The sequence below is a fragment of the Gasterosteus aculeatus genome, chromosome 4 (assembly GCF_964276395.1).
Source record: "Gasterosteus aculeatus chromosome 4, fGasAcu3.hap1.1, whole genome shotgun sequence".
In the NCBI taxonomy this organism is placed as follows: domain Eukaryota; kingdom Metazoa; phylum Chordata; class Actinopteri; order Perciformes; family Gasterosteidae; genus Gasterosteus; species Gasterosteus aculeatus.
Genome location: NC_135691.1, coordinates 20,785,003 through 20,806,009, shown reverse-complemented (window position 1 = coordinate 20,806,009; position 21,007 = coordinate 20,785,003). Strand labels below are relative to the sequence as shown.

The 21,007-nt window shown below is 39.6% G+C and overlaps 2 protein-coding genes across 5 annotated transcripts in view; one reads left to right on the top strand and one right to left on the bottom strand.

The window, feature by feature from the left end:
* Nucleotides 1–330: 330 nt before the first annotated feature.
* Nucleotides 331–4,813, bottom strand: LOC144406168 (uncharacterized). Its single transcript, XM_078100978.1, has 5 exons — nt 4,582–4,813; nt 3,948–3,983; nt 3,240–3,281; nt 2,014–2,136; nt 331–1,824 (listed from the first exon to the last, which is right to left on the bottom strand). The coding sequence occupies exons 1-5, from the start codon at nt 4,690–4,692 to the stop codon at nt 1,729–1,731; spliced, it is 408 nt and encodes a 135-aa protein (XP_077957104.1). The 5' UTR covers nt 4,693–4,813; the 3' UTR covers nt 331–1,728.
* A 14,658-nt stretch (nt 4,814–19,471) lies between these two features.
* Nucleotides 19,472–21,007, top strand: part of LOC120817395 (histone-lysine N-methyltransferase SETD7) — a 28,519-nt gene continuing 26,983 nt past the window's right edge. For all 4 annotated transcript variants that reach the window (XM_040173580.2, XM_040173581.2, XM_078100975.1 and 1 more), the window contains exon 1: nt 19,472–19,962. In XM_040173580.2, the coding sequence (XP_040029514.1) occupies nt 19,923–19,962 (40 nt within the window). In that variant the 5' untranslated portion in view covers nt 19,472–19,922. The remainder of the gene's footprint in view (nt 19,963–21,007) is intronic.

The following is a 21,007-nucleotide window of genomic DNA, read 5'->3' as shown; positions in this document are numbered from 1 at the left end:
CCGTATCTGTGACTACGGTGTCTGAATCGCGTGAATACTAGCCACTAATGGGCAGGTGACACTGTCTATGGTAGCTCCTGTCATCAGTGTATGAATGGATGTGAATGGGTAAAGCAGCTCGAGTGATGTGAAAATACATTTATGTACATTCCCTTTGACACAAATGTTACATTTATATACTGTACAGTATTTTAAATCTCTTAAGCTTATGTTAACCAGAGGGTTTTTTTTTATATGAATGACTACTTGTCCATGAATCTCATAAGTATAATAATCCTTAAACATGTGAATTCTAGTTAGGGTATGAAAAGATAATACCAACAGACTGAATTAATGACAATACTTTTATTGATGTGGAAGTAAGAGTTGACAAGGGATACATATTAACATGAAAATCAAAGAACCCAAAATAATTGACAGGGACATGATCATTTGGGTGGGACCGTGGTAGAATCGGATAACTTTGATCTTTACATTACTGTTCACTCTTTATAAAGCGTTAAGATCATTTGTTGTCAAATTCTGTTTTTCCACAATCAAATAGACAAATAACAAATAGCTAAATCCATTGATGTATGCCAAACACAATGATTAATAAATAATAAATAACATAAATAGTAGGTCCAAATCAATACATTTGCAAACAAACATATATCTAATGGTCAAAATGACTTATCACGTGCACCCATCTTATACATTTGTAGTCCACAAAAGTACTGAGGACTGATGAATTATGCATGTTGATGAATTGTTCATAATCTTATTTATTCGTTATCGTTACTTTAATAATTTACTCCATTAACCTTTCATAATAAATATTTCTGCTTCGCAGTTGCTATGACAGACTACTCGTCTTGGTTTTGAAGAACTTTAAAAATACCAGCAATAGCTTTTGCTGTATTTGTTTCTGCAAGTTCTTCTTTCCTGGCACAGAATTTTACACAGATGTCCAATTTGGTTCCAAACTATTGGGCTGCTTAAATATTAGGAACATTTTTATGAAAGTGGAAAATACAAACCAGTTAAGCGTGAAATCTCTTTATACATATTTAACATCTTAATCGTGGATTTGTAGAATTTAATGACAATCGAAACCCATCCCAGTTATTACTAGACTGAAATTGACAACATAATCCACACAAGATTCCTATCCTGTGCAAAACACAAAATTAATCTTGTAACATTAGTCGTAAGGAGTGGAATGAGTTGATAGTGTTGGTTGTCACTCGCTAGTCATGTGACTCCGTAGTCACTCGGTAAAGACTCATTTTATCAACTTAACCACGCTTATTGTTTTTGTTTGAAATAAGTAGATTTGGTACAATATCTAATTAAGGAATTGAATACAAATATGTCAACCTTGACGTTTGGTTTCATATAGAACACCAACAGTGGTTTCCGGTGTGATTTTGTCAGGTTTCCATCCATCCACACAACCTCCTGCTTGTTATTAGAAATGTATTTTTGTTTGCCAATAAAAATCTGTGTGACGATATGGATCCTTCAAAATGTAACTCGCATGCAGTTTTGGGATGAGAAGACTCATTCTGATTCATTTGAACAACTGACTAAAACTGAAATAATTAACATTGCAAGAATTTCTGAATACATTTCTGAAACTAAATACTAAAACTAAATTTCAGCATACAGTGGTCAGACAAATGACGGCAGAAAAAAAATGAGGATTTCTGAAGAAACGAGTTTGCAGGTCACCACATATATCTGAGGTTATTGAACTGAACTACTTACTTCTTCACCAAGCAATTTCAGTTTCTCATAAAGGGTTTTTGGTGAGATAATTGAAGGCAGGGAACAGAAGTTCATCTGAGGGAGAAGCATAGAGATTAATGTTACTCTGAGTTACTCTGCACAACCTTGGCTCATTGTTTACAATATTAACCATTCTCATGTTTTTTTTCTATCTATTATTTTCTTATTTAAACACTGATAGGTTTGTAGTATATAAGACATGTTATATTTATTCAAAGACAACTCTCAATAATGATCACTTACAGAAAAATTAGTGAAAGGGAGTTGTCCCAGTCTGTGGATCAGAGCTTCGGCGTATTCTTGACTGCGAATATCGTGGTGCAGGTCGTTCAGGGCATCAATGGGATATTTATTCGAGGTACAATTCTGTCCAGAGGGGAGACATAGACACTTGAGAACACATGAATGCTACCTATTGTCTTCATGTGAAAGCTATTTGATGGCTTGCTTATAGTGTGAGTTCATTTGAAAGGAGCAGCAGTAGTTTCCGTAAGAAGTTAATTTCGTTGTGTTTTCCTATTTGCCGTTGTGTTTTCCTATTTGCGTTGTGCGTTCCTATTTGCCGTTGTGTTTTGCACTTCAGGGCCACCGTATCACACCCTTCAAAGCGTCGGTCTTGGCTACAATCCCCCATGATCCGTTTGAAAATGGTCAAAACACAACTTTTACATCATATATAAAATATCCGATACAAACTAATTCAGTAAATTATGCACTCGGTGTTGCAAAGGTCTTGAAGCTAATACGGAAACAACACTGCAAACCGCTAGCCGACATCACGCCGAATCTAGTGAGATCATTAACATTTCTCTCAAACAACTGAACTGAGAGTAAAAAAACACCACCAAGCCAAATTGTATGATTCATAAATATCTCCTTACTCTGCCGTTTTGAACGAAATCATGAAATGAAGCCGCCGTTTCTGCAGTGGATTAGGGTATAACTTGCATAACTCTCACAGCATTTTGTCGCTTTTGAATGACGTTACGGGGGTTAGGGGAATTTCACAGGCAGACGTCATTCTCAAGCTCCATTTACGCTCTACCTATTTTGGCTTCCGAGTGGCTAATGAAGCTGTTGATTATTTCTGCGTGGGTTTAGTCATATCCATTAGGATCAGAGGATTCGAAAAAGTGGTTGTAAAACACAGATCGCCCTATCAGAGTAAAAAAGCATGGGTCATAATCTTTCCTGATATCTTGCAGTGACACAGAGCCAGCCAAAAAATGTTAAAGCCTTCCCAAGCTGACTTTTGGTAAGGAAAAGTTAAGAATTGTCAGTGAGCCGGTAAATAGCTACACTCTTTGTTTTTGCATTGATGTAATCAATATATACAATTGTCACTTAGATAAGTAATCTACATGAAAAAAAGGAAATTACAATTATTAACGTAATGGTTGTTCAACCCCCATTACGTTAATAATCATCTTTGTCTTGTATACTCACACACAAAAGCATGTGCTACATACCTCTGCCGACTTGCTGAGGTTCAAACACTTGCAGGTTCCATCCTGAGGAGATCGTATTAAGAGAGTAAGCAAAAATGTTAGCAAATCTTAAATCTAGCTCATTCAAACAAAAAAATTGCCTGAGACGTTTTGTTGCATCATCTTGTTTTATTATATATAGATTAATATTTAAAAAAAAGCATAGCAATGTATTAGTTGGCTCTGACACGTGCAAGAAACAATATAAAGTAAGAACGATATTGCATTTGCAAGCAAACAAAACTATGCAGGAATAACAAGTTGATTCAAATGAGATTATAGCGGAGTGGAGAGGAAGTGGTAAAAGTGTCATGGTGCTGACCTAGTGTGCGAACATTGCAAAATAGAGCAGTTTACATGCAAAATACAGTGCAATTAGAAAGTTGTCTGCATTTATCCGTCCCACGCATCTTCAAAATAACATTTCAGTTTATTATTTATTTAGCAGGTTGCAGAATGCTAAATCCCCCCATGCAAAACTACAAAATGACCTTCAGGTAATATTGAACCAAATAAGGCCCTCTAGAAACACTATCTCTTCCCAGCAATAAAGGGGAAAAGTAAAGATTGCCTCTGGTTCAAAGTGACAAGAATCATGGCATGACAAAACGTGAGGTTAAAAAAGAGTCAGAGTTAAAGAAGCAAGACAAGAATAGAAAGTGAAAAAAATGTACATAATGTTAGACTCACAAGAATATGAACTGAGCTGCAGTTCTTGGAACAGTCCTGTCAATCCAAACAAGGGGCAAAATGAAATAAATAACAACCATCATCAGTTTAGTCAAAAAATGAAATCCCAGCAGTATGAAGTAATCATTCATCTAATACCCACAACAACATCATCAAGATATCAGTTTTCCATGTTGCCTATATGACGTGAGTTGCCTTATTAAGTGAGAAGGTTGCCTGTAACATGTCTGAAAACACCCTTTACAAGGGGATCTTTTAACATCCAGCCACTGTTTTATTGCTTTAGTCTTAATTCTCCACTGACATTATATACACAACCAAACACACACATACACGCTGTGGCAAAATATATACACTATATGTATATATACACAACATATTACAACTATAAGGCACTAATTTAAAGTATTAAATAAACATCAACAAAAGAGAAATAATTAAATCAATACAGGTGTGCTCTGATGTAAGTGTTAATGTAGAGAATTGGAAAATTAAAAGATTAAGACGAAAAAAATCAGATTACTCAATAAATAAATTGGAAACATGGACATATAATTCCTCAATTACTTGCTATTCCCTAACCTGTATGGGAGTTGGATACGTGCAATATATGATCAGAATTATACCACCTTACCTGCACACTATTTCCAAAGTACTCCACATCGGTCCTAAACTCTCCCATGAGTAGGCATGAGAATGTCGGAAGAAAAGAGATGAAAACAGTCAGCAGCAGTAGAAGTAGCATCTTTGTAGAGGAGGTAGAGGACCCAGATATGGCTAAAAAAGTTGTCAGGATAAATACAAAAGTCGTTGCACACAATGCAAATTCCTGTATTACTACTGATATGTTTTAGACGTGACTTGAGTTTCTGGTCCAGATATGCCTACACCTATATTGCTTATTAAATCTTGTCCTGCATCCTGTGGTACACACCTGGACCTTTTCCTAAGCTTTGTCAAAGGAGGAGCAGCAAGTTTGCAGCTTTTAACACATCATGGTGTGACATTTCCAAATAATTGGGGAATCCCTACACTATTCATCCATGGTTTGATGCTCCCACACATCTTTACTCAACAAGATCCTGGCAAGGTGGCAAGAGTGATGAAAAATGTGTGTGATGTTGCTAGCCACATATCAGTGCGATCTGCCTGCTTATGACTGTTGCAGCATTTCCTCCCCTCTGTGAAGACCTGGCCATCGCTGCACAGAGGAAAGCAAGACAGCAAAGTAAGTAAGCAACATTGTTAGGTAAATGTCATTACAGGACCGGTGTGGCTTTGTGGTTGAGCGTTTCACCGATTGGCAATCAGTGGTTCGATCACTCGCTCCCAGCACTTAACCCCCAAATTCCCACAATTCCTGTTCCTTCGCTGTATCAATTTATCAAGTTATTCCTGTTGGGCAGGTGTCACCGTGCAAGGCGACACCTGCCATTAGATAATGAATTAGGGAATGATGGCATGTTGTGTTAAAGGGCTTTGAGGGATAGGAAGACAAAATGAAAAGCAAACTGCCCTTTATACAATTCATCACACTTGATTTCAGGGAAATTAAAGTCAAGTGTCTGTTTATTAGACTATGCACCCCAAATCCTAGATATTTTAAAATCCCCTTACCCATTCGTCATCATAGTCATTTTATGTTTTTCTGTGAGATCAGAGCAATTTGATCTAACTGATATCAGCCTCACTTTTCAACTGTTATTTGTCAATATGGTTGGTCCACATTTATTTGTTCTAAATGTGTTTATAAAGAAACAAGAGAAGGGCATTTTTGCAATAGAGGAAGACAAGGAAGATCTGACAAAAATAAAGGAATAGCTTTTAACTTTTATAGATTCAATTCTTGTATGAGTTTTTTAGCTGCACACAGCAAAACAATAAATTAATAAACAGGTCCCTATTTTGTTTATGTTCTGTACAGTCGCATTTGCGTGGGTTCTCTCTGGGTACTCCGGCTTCCTCCCACAGTCCAAAGACATGCACTGGGAATCAGGTTGATTGGTGACTCTAAATTGCCCGAAGGTGTGTGAATGTGAATGTGAATGGTTGTATGTCTCTGTGTAGCCCTGTGATTGGCTGATTATCTGGGATAGACTCCAGACCCCCCCGCGACAATGGATGAATGTATGTACAAAACACCTTTAACAATAAATATTTCTGGGGTTTTTGGCTGCAATTATCCAGAAAAGCCCAAGTCAAAATAAAATAATCTTGTCCCATTGCCGTAAGAACCTTCATTCATATTCAGATACCGGTCAATGGAGATTACATGTGTAATGACACATGAAATGACTACTTTCCACTGTAACCTTTGTTCATTGACAAAAAAAAAATCCCAAAAAACATTACCAAGTTGTTCCAGCAAGTGCTTTGTGAAACACATAACAGGACTTAAACTCAAAAAGGTCAATTTATTTCTCAAGCTGATTATATTGTTGACAAAAACTTCCACATCAAACAGAAAACACAGATTTTCCCACATACTGCTATTAGCTAACTTGACCCAGTATTAATCACTGCAGGCAGTGGGAAGATCAGAAAACATGAGTGATGCAACAGATGAATAATACTAGTGTTTTTACTTACTTAGAAAAACCTGCAACATCTGAGCCTTTACACACATAGTGGGATCTTGTTGCACACCAGGACATAACAAATAAAAAGTTCCAATTATTTTGTGAGTAAAACAAAAGAGCATTTTGGGGTGTTGTCTCTTAAAAAATTCAACTACGACAAAACTGAACTACTTCTTCTTCCGGGAAAAGGTGCTCCTACCCAGGACCTGACTGTTAACTTTGGCAACGCTGACTTTGAACTAACACTATTATTAATAGTATTTATACTGCTAATACGACAAAACTACTGCTATTACTACAAATACTATAACTAGTAATATTAGTAATACTACAAATTATATTATTACGACTTCTAGTATTTCTACTGCTATTGATACTACAACTATCGCTACTTCTTCTGTTAGAACTACCAGTACTACAACTGCTACTACAACTAATACTACTGCTATTACTATCACTACTACAGATTATGTTTCTACAGATACTACACTACTACCGCTCTTACTGCTCCCACCAATAATTATATTACTAGTACTACTACAACTACTGCTATAATTACAATTACTGTAATTTCAACTGCTACCATGACTTCTACAGCTATTGCTACAACTACCACTATTACTACTAATACTTCTGGTCTTTCAACTACTAAGACCACTACTAAAGCTACTGCTACTACTACCAATAGCTCTACCATTTTTGTTGTTACTGCTACCACCAGCACTACTACTACATATTTTATTATTTTACTGCTATAACTTTAGACAATAAAATCGTTTAGCGTCCATCTTTTTCTTGTATTGGAATTCACCTCTTAGCTTCTTTGGATAATGCGTTTCAGATTCCTTCTCTGCCAGTAACATTGTAACTAACAAGGTTATGCAGTAGTTTTTTTAATGATGGTATTTTCAAATTTCTGTATTTTCAGCAATTAAAAAAAAATCATTTTAGCTTTTCTCATCTCTGTATTTTCAGCAAATTAAAAAGAAATATTTTTATTTTTATTATTATTCTCAATTATTCTTTGGATAAACACTTTTTAGCTCGAGAACCATTTGGAAAGGGTTTTAGATAGAACCATTTGGTCCATGCAGAATCTTTTTGAAAAAGGTTCTTTAAAGAAGATTTTCTTTTTCAGGTTCTCCAAAGAACCATTATTTGAAAGTTCTTTAAGGCCCCTTAGTGGGTTCTTTAAAGAACCGTGGTTCGAAAGGTTCTTTGTGGAGGAATTCCTCCTCTGAATTCCTCAACGTGTCAAACAGAAGGGGGATGGGTGGCAAACAGACAACTGATATGGAAGTAGCCCAGTAGCTGGCTTAGCCTTTCAAATTCCCTCAAATGATGGAGACTTGAGAGCACAACAAACTGCATGAGGAAGAGTTGCTATGCGGAAGATGCGGAGATGCGGTAGAATTCTGCCTTGGAGATGATCAAATGTGTGTAGTTTTAACTTTTAATAAATGATAAATACATTTTAAAATGTGTGATTAATTAGTTAATTTTTTTTATGTATTTACAGTCCTCTTTTATATCTTATTTACCAAGTGCAGCTGTTATAAAATCAGCACTTCCCAACTTCAGTTTCATGAGCGAAACAAGAGCACAATAGTGAGGGGGGTGGAGTTGCTATTTTATTTAATGATTCTCTTAAATACAAGCAAAGGCCCTTGGTCATTTCACTTAATTTGAATATGTGGCTCTGACATCCACACATTCTTTATTCCTAAACATTCACAGACCACCTAAATACTCTGCAACCTTATTTGACAACTTAAGTAAAATGTTGTCTATAACCTGTATTGAATTTCACTGTATTGTTATTGTTGGTGACAATCGCCAGGACAGAGGTCAATATAACTATATGGTGTCCTTGATAACTATGTCTGTATATATCTATACTATATCTGACTCGGCAATGGGCAGGATCCCCCCACAACAGGGGGCACACTCTTGACCTAATTATCACCAAATGTCTAAATATTTCCAAGGTTGTGTGACTGGTGTGGCACTCATTTCCATGTTTTCTTCGAGAGTGCAATCTTCTTGAACCCAAAAGTCCAGAATATGGTTGTGAAAAAGCATTACATTACTGAACGCACCAGTGGCCTAGTTTTTTCTCACACTAGCTCTACATCTCTGTCAGTGAGCTTGTAGTCAGCTTCAATTTCAAAGTAGAACATATTATTGATGACATTGCACCCCCTAAAGTGAAGGTGGTCTCAGGTAAGCAAAGATGTCATTGGAGCAATGCCCCGCTGGCCAAAATAGAGAAAAAAGCAAGTCGGAAGGTGAGTGCAGGTGGCGGTAAAAAAACAGGTCCACGGAGACATCTATAAAGACAGAATTTGTAATTATAATTTGGAACTTAGAAATGAAAGAAGTCTTCTCTGACATCAAAACAAATCATTTTAAAAGCAAATCTGAACCCGAAATAATCAAAATAAGACTAAGTGGGCAGAAAGTATTTTGGGGTTGAATGTAGTTTGCACTCAGTTCTCATGTTTTTTAATAAATATATATTCACTTTCAATCTTCACTTAAATATATTGTTTGATATATATATAAAAAAACTTATTTGCGTTTTATATATACATATATATATATATACATATATATATATATATATATGTATATATATACATATATATATATACATATATATATATATATGTATATATATACATATATATACATATATATATATACATATATATATATATATATGTATATATATACATATATATACATATATATATATATATATATATGTATATATATATATATATATATATATGTATATATATTTATTTCGCACTTTCATAAATTTTTTTCACTTTCAGATCGTTTCTTTTTACATTCAGACTTTTGGCTCTGGTCTGGCGCAGGGGTGTGTCATCAACTGAGAGGAGCGTGGCATCGTGATTGATAAAATGTCCAAAAGTGACTAAATTACTTCTCGGCCGTTTAATTGAGCATTTCTGCACTTTGGTACTTTTAAACTACACTGCAAATTTTATTCTAGATTTCCTTTTTAATATTGTCATTTGTATGTTTTTAATGACATGTTTAAATCAATGTTCTTAACTGTTTTAAAATCGCCTTGCTTCATGTTTGGATGATTTTAATGGTTTCATGTGAATCCCTTTGAATGGCCTTGTTGTTAAAATGTGCTATAAAAATTGCCCCTTTAAATCATGGCAAACCGGAACTCAATAAGTAGTTCACTAGGATTAAATGGGATTATTAACATTTTCGGGCAATGGGTCCTTTAAAATGTAGATGAAATACACTTTTTGAAAGCAGTTACTAAGTCGCTTTTTTAAACTCAGCCTCAAAAATGGTATGTATGAACATTGAAAAAATGTCTTTATTACTCAGCTATGAAAGGCTGACTAATGTAAAGGTTAAAAGGAATGTGTGTGGCCAGCAACAATATGATGGCTTAGATAACCATCATATTGAGTAAAGGAAGTGGGTTGTTTTATCGCTCTGCCGTGACAAATAGTATAGTTCTGAACAGCTTACACTTTTCCCCCAGACTGCCTCTGAAGGGGAAAATTCCTTGAAAATTCACAGTTCATTCTTTCTCTTTAGGAGTCTCTTTCTCACAGATTGATAGAACTTGTGCACTTATTAGTATCTTCTTTGTAGGTACGCATTTATTGCTAGATACACTAAAATTGCGAGGAGTATTGCATTGGCATCTCCGACAAATTGCTTTTAGGGGCATAACTGTGAGGTAAATGCTCCATGTTTAGATCAACATATTTTGTTCTTTAATGTTATTTGAAACTATAGAAGTTGAAACGAGCATGAAGGAATGCAGCTTATCTTATTATCTTTTTGAGTGGCAACCACAAATACTTCTCTGCTGTGCTTTCTGTAACTCACGTAGATGATGTGGAATCTGAGGATTCCCCTTCTCAATGATTAAGTAGACCTGCTTGGGGAGTTCCAGCGTTGTCGAAGTGTTGAGATAAGTCAATAACCAAGAAATATGTTTATTGAAATGGATATTGTTGAAATACCTTTTAGCTTTTCTAATTCTAAATATAAATTAGAAGCTGTTTCTATCAATGAACCTAAGGCTGATACATGAAAAAATAGTACTGTTTTTGGGAAACATTACAGCAGGAGTTAGTTTGGTTATTACCAAGTATGAAAACTAAATCATCGATTTAGTATCATTGTACAGTCCTGGTTGAAAGAATTTGTTGGACCATTGTAGACCCCCTTCCATACATCAATAATCTTTTGGGGGATATTATCAATTACGTGACTATCTCTGAACTTTTATAATAACCTGCCATGATGCTGGGCAGATAAGATAGGACAGTGGAGGATCTTAAGGGCACATTTAAAGCACATAAAGCAAGGTGTTGGGATTTGTCAGGAGCGCATTTGGTTATTACCAAGTATGAAAACTAAATCATTGATGTGAATAAAAGTATTAATATCCATAGGGTTATTAACATATGTTACCAATAAAGAACCGTCCTGGGATTAGGGACCAATTATCAAACTGTGGATCAAAGTCTCAAAATGATACAATGAACAATATCACTGGTCAAGGTATTGATTAACAGTGACGGATTGGATCTGAAGAAACAGCTATAACAACTACTATTAAAACACATATGAATAGAATAATCCCCAGATAACTGATTTAATTTCCTAAACAAAACTGATAAAATATTAATAAAAAAACTATTATACAACTCCAGCGTGTGCTGCATGTGAAATTTCCTCTCGGGAAGACCCCACTCTGTATTGAGGTGCACCAGCAAAATGTGTCAGACTATATAGTTTAATCATTACCAAAGGAGATTTATTATTTATTACGCCACGATTAACCTTATGGAGTTTTAGCGGCCAGTTTCCTGTGCTCTCAACTAATGAAAGGAAAAACAGTTCAATGGCTATCTCGTGTCAAGGTCTGAGTTTCTTTCCTGTCTTATTTGGTATTTACCAGTCTCTCGTCTCCTCGAGTTAACATTACTTCCTGCCCTGGTGTGTCTTCCCTTCTGTCTGCTGTGTTCCTGATTGTTTCCTCCTCTGTCCAATCAGCTGCACCGTCCTGGTGTATTTAAACCAGAGATCACTAACTTGGCTTCTGGGTCCAGAACCAAAAGTTAAAGAAAGACTGTGATTTAAACGTGACAGTGCACTTTTCGACGGGCACAGCTTTGGTTTACGGTTGTGGCTTAAAGCACAAACCAATTACAGCCGAGGTAAACCATCCCACGTGATACCACTCAGCCAATCTAGTCTTTGCATTCCAGGGAGGATGATATTGTCTCAATACTGCAGACAGACAAGATGGTAAGTAAGAAAAAGAAATTTGAGGAAAAGACAAGTGAGATGGAGAAAATGAGAAAGGGACAGATGAGAAAAATGAGGAACAAATGGTGCTCTCCAAAAGGAGAAAAGTGGACAGCAAAAGTAAAGCATTTAACCCATAATAGACAGACCTGTTTCTGTTCATTCTTCCCACTGGAGCATTAAACTGCAGCACAGAAGCACGATCCTCACACAGTCACTTTGTCTGGTCTCGTTTTTGAGTAAGGACTCTCTTCGATGCACCGCTTACCTAATCCGATTCGGTATAGCGTGTTATCTGCCTACCCATGTCTCCATCGTCTCCTTCGTCCTCCTGGTTCACGTCGTCATCCCGCTACTCAACTCTCACCAGGCCGCAGTGTGTGTCCCAGCGATCTTCCACCTCCTCATCCATCTTCAACGATAACGACTGTCACTATTCCGCTTCTTTATTCATCTACATTACACCCCCTCTGATCCACTCACCATCCAGTTCTCATTCACTTCTGCGGTCAACAAAGCTCTGTGGTTATTAATATCTTCCTTGCAGTAGCCGTAACACCCGGCTACAATCAGTCACAGCCGTTACAATATCAAATGCTTTTACATTTCATGTTTGTTGGGAAAACATAAATAATTGTCACAGTCACAGTACTAGTAGTATTACTTTAAAATGCGAAAAAGCAACATGTTCTTTTTAATAACTGCAAAGTCACGAAAACGTTAAATTCCACAGAAAGAGATGCGAAAGCTGTTGCATAACTCACCGATGTTGTCCTGTGAAACTGTCAATAACCCCTTTCAAAGCTGAGAAGTGCGAGGTGCAGGGCTCTTTTTGGGACTCTGGAAAAGTTGCAGTTTGGTTCCAAATGCCTTTATGTGAGTGTAACAACACTGCATCTTTTCCTTGAAGATTTACATTCAGCGCATTCAGATGCTTCGTTATGTCCACCAAAAAGGACAGATTTGCCAGCCATACTGTCTCGGTTTGGGGTTTGTTTACCGTTTTATTTTGTAGTTTTCTGCCTCTTATGTCCCTGGGTTAACTTCACTTCCTGTCTTGTCCTGTCACCCCATGCGATTGTCTGCTGTGTCCCAGATTGTTTCCACCAGTATCCGATCACTTACACCTCCCCAGTGTATTTAAGCCCTGTGTGTCTTTTGTCCCTTGTCGCGTCATTGAATGTCCTGCCTGTATGTTCTGCGTGAGTGTCTTGCCTGGTCCCGGTCTGCGTTTTGCCCCTCGGCAGTTTGATTTGGATTTATTAAAAGTACCTTTTGTTGTCAACTCTGCATTTGAGTTCTGCCTCTGCCTACCACGTTTGTGCCACATGCCGGATCGGACAGTTCTCCCATTGGTTGTCCTTTCTCACCCAAAAAATGTCCAATTTAGTCTTTCCTCTTTGTCTTTCTAGTTCGCTTTAAGGTCCTAAAAGCGAAGTGTGGAGTGGGAAAGAAAGTGGAATGTCTGAGTCAGTCAGTGGGGGACCGGGCTCTGTTGATGGGCCCGACTGCCGACGGGAAGAAACTGTTTGTGTTGCGGGAGGTCTTAGTCCTGATGGACCTCAGCCTCCTGCCAGATGGAAGAGGCACAAACAGGTTTTGTCTGGGGTGAGAGGGGTCGGCTACAATCATTTTAGCACACTTTAGGAACCTAGAAGCGAACAAGTCCTGGAGGGACGGCAGATTGCAGCCAATCACCCTCTCTGCAGAGCGGATGACACGCTGCAGCCTGCCCATGTCCTTGGTTGTGGCTGCAGCGTACAAGACGATTATGAAGGAGAAGAGGATGAACTCAATAATGGCAGTTTAGAAGTGCAGCATCATTGTCTTTGGCATGTTGAATTTCTTCTTCTGCGAGAGGTACAGTAAATTTATTTGAAAAATGCCTCCTCTTTTATAGTTAGGGTCCTCGCTACAACTAGTCATAGAGGAACCTATTGTGTTTCAAGAAACTTTTAGGGTCCTCGCTACAACTACTCGTAGAGGAACCTATTATTATTATTATTCTCTCATAGTTCTTTTTGGGGGCTTTATCATATTCCAAAAGTTGTTAAATTTTACATGCATATCAGGACTGTTGAAAGATTTGATATTTTTGGGGTCTCTCATTTGGGTATAAAGAAATGTCAAAAACACTTTTTTGCCCCTTTCTCCGTAGCTGGATTGTTACGATATTTTCTGTGGATCATTAATGGTTAATTGTCCTCCCGAATGTCGGCAGGCCTTATGTTTTCTCCTTTCCAGCGTCTCAAGTCCATTTGTGCCTGCGCAGCTTCGAGTTGTCGCATAAACTGATCTGATTAAGATCGTAAATTGCACCAAAAAACCTACTGTAATAATCCATTATTGGCGGTAACTTTAATTTTGAGTAAAAGAATGAAAAACTGGAGGGGAAATGAGAACCCTGTAAACACAACAAGATCACAACCTTTTCTCACTGCAATCTCAGAAACTGAAGGATCGCAAACAAAATTGGAAGCCCAGTTGGGGACATCTAGAAGGATTCAGCCAAACAACTTCTCTCGTTCTGGTAGACCAAAAATGTATTTTGACTTTTAAATTGTATTGTCACAGAATGGGAAGAAAACAATCTCTTAATGCTTGTTTTGTTGTAGACAGACCCAGAGGTGTCAAGGGAGTTAAACTTAAACTCAATACTTAGTTGTTGAAGACGTCGGAACGGGCCGCTCAACTCAAACAACAAAAGGCATCGGCAGTTATTGAGCAACGGATTGTCCTGGATGATGTATGTGACATCCCAACTGCATTTCCCCTTTTGTTTGTGAGCTTGAGAACCCGGCAATGAAGTTTATTATTGCAGATGTGTTTTGAGAAGACAACTGTAACAGACTGTCTCATCCAGCCTAGAAAACTCTAGCCATTTTGGCTCTATGGTAACACTGAAGGGAAATACTGTTACCATAGAGCCAAAACGGCTAGAGTTTGAGACATCTCAAACGCAAAACACTAACCATGAGACAGTCCGTTACAATACAATAATGTTATATGTTACAGGTCATTTAGCTGACGCTTCTATCCAAAGCGACTTACATTGACATGATTTTGCTTTGTCGGATATTTGTGTTTCTCTGGGCCTTTCACAAACTAGTTATTCCGCCCTTAAGTGTTGTAAAGGGTGTCTCCCTTACGTTCCACCTTCTTGCGCGAGCTCTGACTGTAGAAAGAACAGTTATTGGTCGACCGATCTAAATGTTGCCAGATACAAGATAATTATCCTCCAAATACAACCATTTTGAGCCTTTGGTACACTCACTGTTGCTGGAAATGGTGAACATTTCCAATCTGGCAACACTGAGCACCTGGCCGCCTCCACTAGTTGCGCAGTTGCATTGTGTACAATGGTGAAGTATCACTTACAGGGAATCCAACCCCTATAAGAAAATTGAGATACCAAGCTAAAAACTATCAATGGCATACTCATGATAAAAAGGGGCAAAATTATGGAGCTTTTGTCTATCTAGACATTTTTTCTGTCTGGATAAAGAGGAATACAGACAGGTGGTCTGTATGTTCTGATGTGTAAATTGCGATTATTGGTTAAGAAATAAATTAATATGGCACACTGATTTTTTTTGAGAATCGCCTGAAAACAAATCACTTACAGGAAATCCAACCCCTATAACAAAATTGAGATACCATCTGAAAACTGTCATAGACCAGTGTTTGGACAGTATTTGTTCAATGTTTTTGCATTGATAGAGTGAACTAAACACCATCTGGAGAGGCCTTAGTACAGTTCTCACAACATTTGCTGGAATCCTGATTTTCTGAGATCTAAGGTTGTGGGAGGTCGATTTTGGAAGTTCAACCCCTCTTTTTAAACATCGGGGCATATTGGATCCGAGTAAACCCAACGTGGAGAAGAGCGCCAGCCAATCAGTCCAAACATGTAGAGCGTAAATGTCACAAACCCCTCCTTGTGAGTCCTGTTGGTGGAGTTGCAGTGCCAGTGGCAAACACACCTGCTCCTGATCAGCAATCAACTACAGGATAAAGAGGAGGATCTGACATCCAGTTCCCGCCGGATTGTGAAGTCACATTTGTGCGTTGGCTGATGTACCTGCTTGACTATTTTTGACCTGATTGTCGTATTGCATTCGGAAAAAACAGGAATAAATTCATGTCTTCATTGAGAACAGCAAAGGTACGGAATATTTATGATTTATAGTGCTGGGTAGATGAGGCCTCATGAAACATTGCGGCACAAACTGTATTGATACTGTGTCAGTACTATGTCACGGTGTTGCTCGATACTGACACCTGCTGGATCTTAGAAATCATTACAGGCAACCTAGTTGACAGGCTCAACTGACATGATTTAATGACGTAGTATGTAGCCTACAATAATATAATTTAAGTTATTGTATTTTGTATATTACAAGTTATGATTACGTTTCTTTAACGCAAGTTCTCCAGCTTTAGAGAACACACGCTCACATGGCACAGATGAGGGTGGTGTGCACAAAAATGGTAGGGACAGCCGGAAGAGATGCATCCCGTTGACAGTTTGGCGCCTCGGTGATAGGCAAAACAGCAGCTGTATCGGTCACGTGGCTTTCTTAAAGCGATACGCGCACTGAGGCAATAGTGATTTGACATAGCGTTTTTCATTGTTGGCTTCTAGCTACGACCGATGTTTGTACAAATGCGCCGGAATGTGCAACATTTTGTAAAATTTTCCAACTAGTGCTTGTTGGAGTTGTTGTGTTTGGAGCATTTTCAAATGGATAAGTTTTGTAGCCAAGACTTTTTGTCTTGCCCCGAAATGGGGCCGCCTGTACTCCAAGGGTAGAGGGAGACTGGCCCTTATAGAGGAGGAACTGTTGAAACTCAAGTACAGCAGGCACGGGCCTTGCACCGGGGTCCTGTTCAGAACGGCATGTCTCAGGCGGGTACACTGCGCCCTCGGATTCAGAATAGTCTGACCGATTTTATGCAACCACCTAGCACCCAGTCGGGTCTTCTCGTGGCCAGGTCCATAGTGGAAGGCGGCAGGGATTGAGATGCCAAACCCGGCCTTTCAGCTGCAACAAGAGGTTCCTTTCGTTGTAAAAAAAAAAAAACACACACACATCGGAGGCAAAGGCCTAAAGAGGATCCTCTGGCCACGTGTGAGCCAGAGCATCTTGACCCGGAGCGGTAGTCCTCTCAGTCAGGGAGAACCGGTGGGGGCAGTGGGTCGGCATCACCTCTGGATGCAGTAGCCACTCCTGGCTGGGTTATTGCTCGAAGGCTAGTCAGGCAAGAAGGCACACAGATCAGCGTAATCAGTTCCGCAAATCTGTTGCCCCCTGATATTGTCGTCAAAACACAGCAGAGGTGTTGTCCAACCGGAAAAACACCTGCTTTCCCTCGCCCAACAAAAACAAAACAAAAACACACCAACTACTGAGGTGCACTACAGAAAAATGAAGGGAACCGCCACCACCGGGATCAGCCAGGCACTCCTACCAGTGGCACCAACAGCTCCGGTTCATCAAAACCAAAAGAAAAGCAACCATTAGCAACGCAATATTGGCCAAGAGGCCGGCCCACACACACACACCAACCTCAGTCGGCAGACGAGCAGATGCGGTCGATGACGCGGAATGGAGAGACACCACACATGGTCTGTGCAGCACATGGGACGCCACACACACACAATGCGGCAGCCACGCTCCCTCAGCCGCAACCTTCAGCCAGACAACCGGCTGACTATCGCAAACAGAGGGCTTCAGCTACCACCAATCAGCTAACAATGCCGAACTATAACCAACATTGCCAGAAACTTACCTAAAAGTCTAAAACCACCACGACCTGACAAGTTGAGCCTCACTGGACCCCGCAACAGCCACGCCACACTGCTGACGCCAAAGTCTACCCCGAGAGGAGGTAGGAAGACACACCTGTAGTGGATGATCCGCTCATTCATATACTCTTAGCGGCCCCGCCCTGTGATCAAAACGACAGCTTGGTGACACAGTGGGAGGGGGAGCATAGATGGAAAGCCACCTGATTTAGAACACCCCAAAAATGGAGAGATAGAAGTGAGCGGAGCCACTCAGCCACATATGCAAGGGCTTTTTCTTTTTTTCTTGTAATAGGACACAAGCTATTTCAACTGTAAAATATTACAGACTATGTCCACGCTACAGTGGCTTTATGTCAACACACACACACACACACATCGTTCTTCAGCTTGATGCTGCTTCCTCCTGGCAACATAAAACACAACTAAATGTAACGTTAGTTTATAATCACACCACAAAACAAAAAAAGCATTTTTTTGTGTATTTATTCTGTATCACTGACTTAGAAAGTGATATTTCAGGTTCATAACTAGTCTACATGTGCTCACTTTGATCCAGTTCTGTCCATAATATGAAGTATAAACTATATGTAAAACCGTCACATGACATTGGTTACCAACGTCACGTCACGTAATAGTGATTTGATAAACTAAGATATGATGTTATATATTATAATATAACATTTCTATTGGTAGGTATTTGAGGGAATTCTATTACTTATTACATTTAAAAGTGAACCGCTTCCGCGCTGTCGGATCACCAGCGTCAACATCAAAGCCTAATTTATGATTGTGCGTTTTTAGAGCGACGGAGAGAACGGATCAGATTGAAGAGCTTTTGTCGGAAGAAATGCGTAAATATGGCCGCTTATACAAGCCGTCATTGGCGGACTATAAGGACGCACGGATGGCCTCTGATTCATGGAGGGAGATCTCTGTAAACGTCGGTTCGAGGGGAACAAAGTTGTGGAGGAAAACACGGGACAAATGTGTCCACGATGAAAAGCAACAGTTGCGATGCACGGGGCAATAAAGTCTATGATAAATAAATAAACCAACAACTTCCACACACAAAGACGTGACTCTCTAGGTCGTCTTCAACAAAACACGTTACTCCACCTGTTGTTCTGGAGGTGAATTGCTCTGCAACACACGCAAGACTTTTAGAACCATGAAGCGCGTCGACGCAACGGTCCATAAAGACGCAGACGCAGAAGCATGCGCCAGCCTTTAATCCTCAGATGTGCCCTCCGGCTCTTGGAGGGCGCGTCTCTCGAGCGCGTTCGAAGGAGCCAACAGATTGGGACAGGCAAGTCGCAGCCGAGTCGCAGCGGAAGTGACGTATGCGGTCGACAAATGCGTCCTTAAGGATGCAGCCCGGCGACTTTGAGAAACAGCCAGTGACCTCAGGTATAAAGACTCGACCTGCCCATGAGCGAGATAATCCTGTGTGCAGCACTGCCTCTGGCGGTCAGTAAGGATGAAATAGAACCACCAGAATTACATATTGTGTCAATCTCCTCCGGTTTTTGTATAGCTCTTATTTTGAGGAGAAAAAGGACTTTCGCACAATTATGGTGAATTATAATAGTCATACAAAACACAACTTCTGTTATATTCTTTATTTTAACCACAAGAGACGCACACGTGAATATAATTTTCCATCACAGTTTTTACAGGTTAGCTTTCTGGTCCTTAATATTGATACATGTTGTCTGGCCCACGATTATTCCACTGAACCATCTTGAAACTACATGAATACATAGCTGTGCCTCAGCAATGAATTGTCTCTTTCTTTTCTTTGTTTTAGTTTAAATCAGTCTCTGTGGGCAGCTTTTTCCGTTTGCTGGTGAACAAAGGGGAGCATCTAAACGGATGTTTTTGTAAAGATTTGCTCTACGCCCGTTATTCTTTTTCAAGGAACCTTTGACTGGAAACAACAGTGTTCAGTACAGTACAAGAGAGGAGGGCTCTACTGAGCCTCAGGAACCTGCCATCAGCTCAATGAATATTTAACGACCACACCTACCCTGCCACAACAAAAGCCAATCATCACTAAATATAAGTATTTAACAATGACTGCATTCCCGCGAGATCATATTGATAGCTTGTGTCAATTTCCGTCCGTTCTGAACGTTATCTTGAGAGTCAGGGGAAGAAGTCCGGACAGGAAGAGCGACCCGGTGTCTCTTCGCGCTAATCACGCCACGATAGCGGCAGGAGAGGCAGTCGTCGCCGCGGCGCGGAGGGTGCGCAGCAGCTCTCATGGACAGCGAGGATGAAACCGTGGAGGAGGTCGTGGAAGGTGAGAAACGTCTTCCTCTCACTGCGTTCCGCGGGAAGCCACGAATTACAGTGTGCACGATATGTCTCGATTGATATGACGTTACGATCCAGCCTTCCGTGGGTCTCCTTCCGCGGACTCCGTCGCTGGGCCCGCCCGCTCACTTTACGGCGCCACGGGCTTTATTTACTTCGGAAGTCCGCCCACGTGCTCGTCAGGGCGGCCTGTGTGGTAGCAGCGTCCCGCTGCTGGTTCCCTCTGACGAGGCGCGGCATGTGAACCCGAATGCTCACATGGAAGTTTCCCGGCTAGCCCCACGTGAGCTCGGATTACGGTTTTGCTTTTGATACTTTGGATCTCACGTACCGACGTGAACGGTTCGATCCCGATGTATTTTCCCCAAATACAGTCGTTTCAGTTCGGAGAAGTGGATAAATAAAAACTGCGTAATACCATTTACCTTCGGTTCGCACCTCCTGCAATATTAGCTGTTATATTGGGTTCTGCTGAAAGCCACCAATATGATCAATACTTTCTCTCAAAGACATGTTTGATTAACAAACCTCAAGCAATTGCTGCCCCGGATTTCTAAAAGCCTCCAGCTCACTATTTTAAGATTTTCCTTATATCATGTACACAATGTATGTGGCCCGTGACCTGTGCAACCTTTTCATGTCTATTGTGGGTTCAGAAAAATATTTGTAGAAATGCTAAAATGAGGGAAGCTTGAGAGTATTTGCTGTCAGATATTTCAGAGTTAAGAGTTGATAGAGACTAATGCAAAGCTAAAAGAATCAATGTTACACTTTGTCACACGTTTCTCAGGTGGCACTGACAATTTAAAAAGAAAAGAAAAGAAGAAACCCTAAGGATAACTGCAGAGGAGGGATCCCACTATCAGGCTACAATAGATAGTTATGTGTACAAAATGAAGAACGTGAAAGATGCAAAATACGTTCAATTCATACAACATAAATGACTAAAATATTGAGAGTATTAAGCCAGGTGTACGGCAGCAACACTGCAGGGACAACCACCATCAGATGTAACCACCATAAACTATTAC

Coding starts and splice junctions, on each gene's coding strand:
- LOC144406168 (XM_078100978.1), bottom strand. CDS start 4,692: ATGCTACTTCTACTGCTGCTGACTGTTTTCATCTCTTTTCTTCCGACA. Junction 3,282..3,947: donor GCAGCTCAGTTCATATTCTT/GTGAGTCTAACA, acceptor CGATCTCCTCAG/GATGGAACCTGCAAGTGTTT. Junction 2,137..3,239: donor ACCTCAGCAAGTCGGCAGAG/GTATGTAGCACA, acceptor CCCTCTGGACAG/AATTGTACCTCGAATAAATA.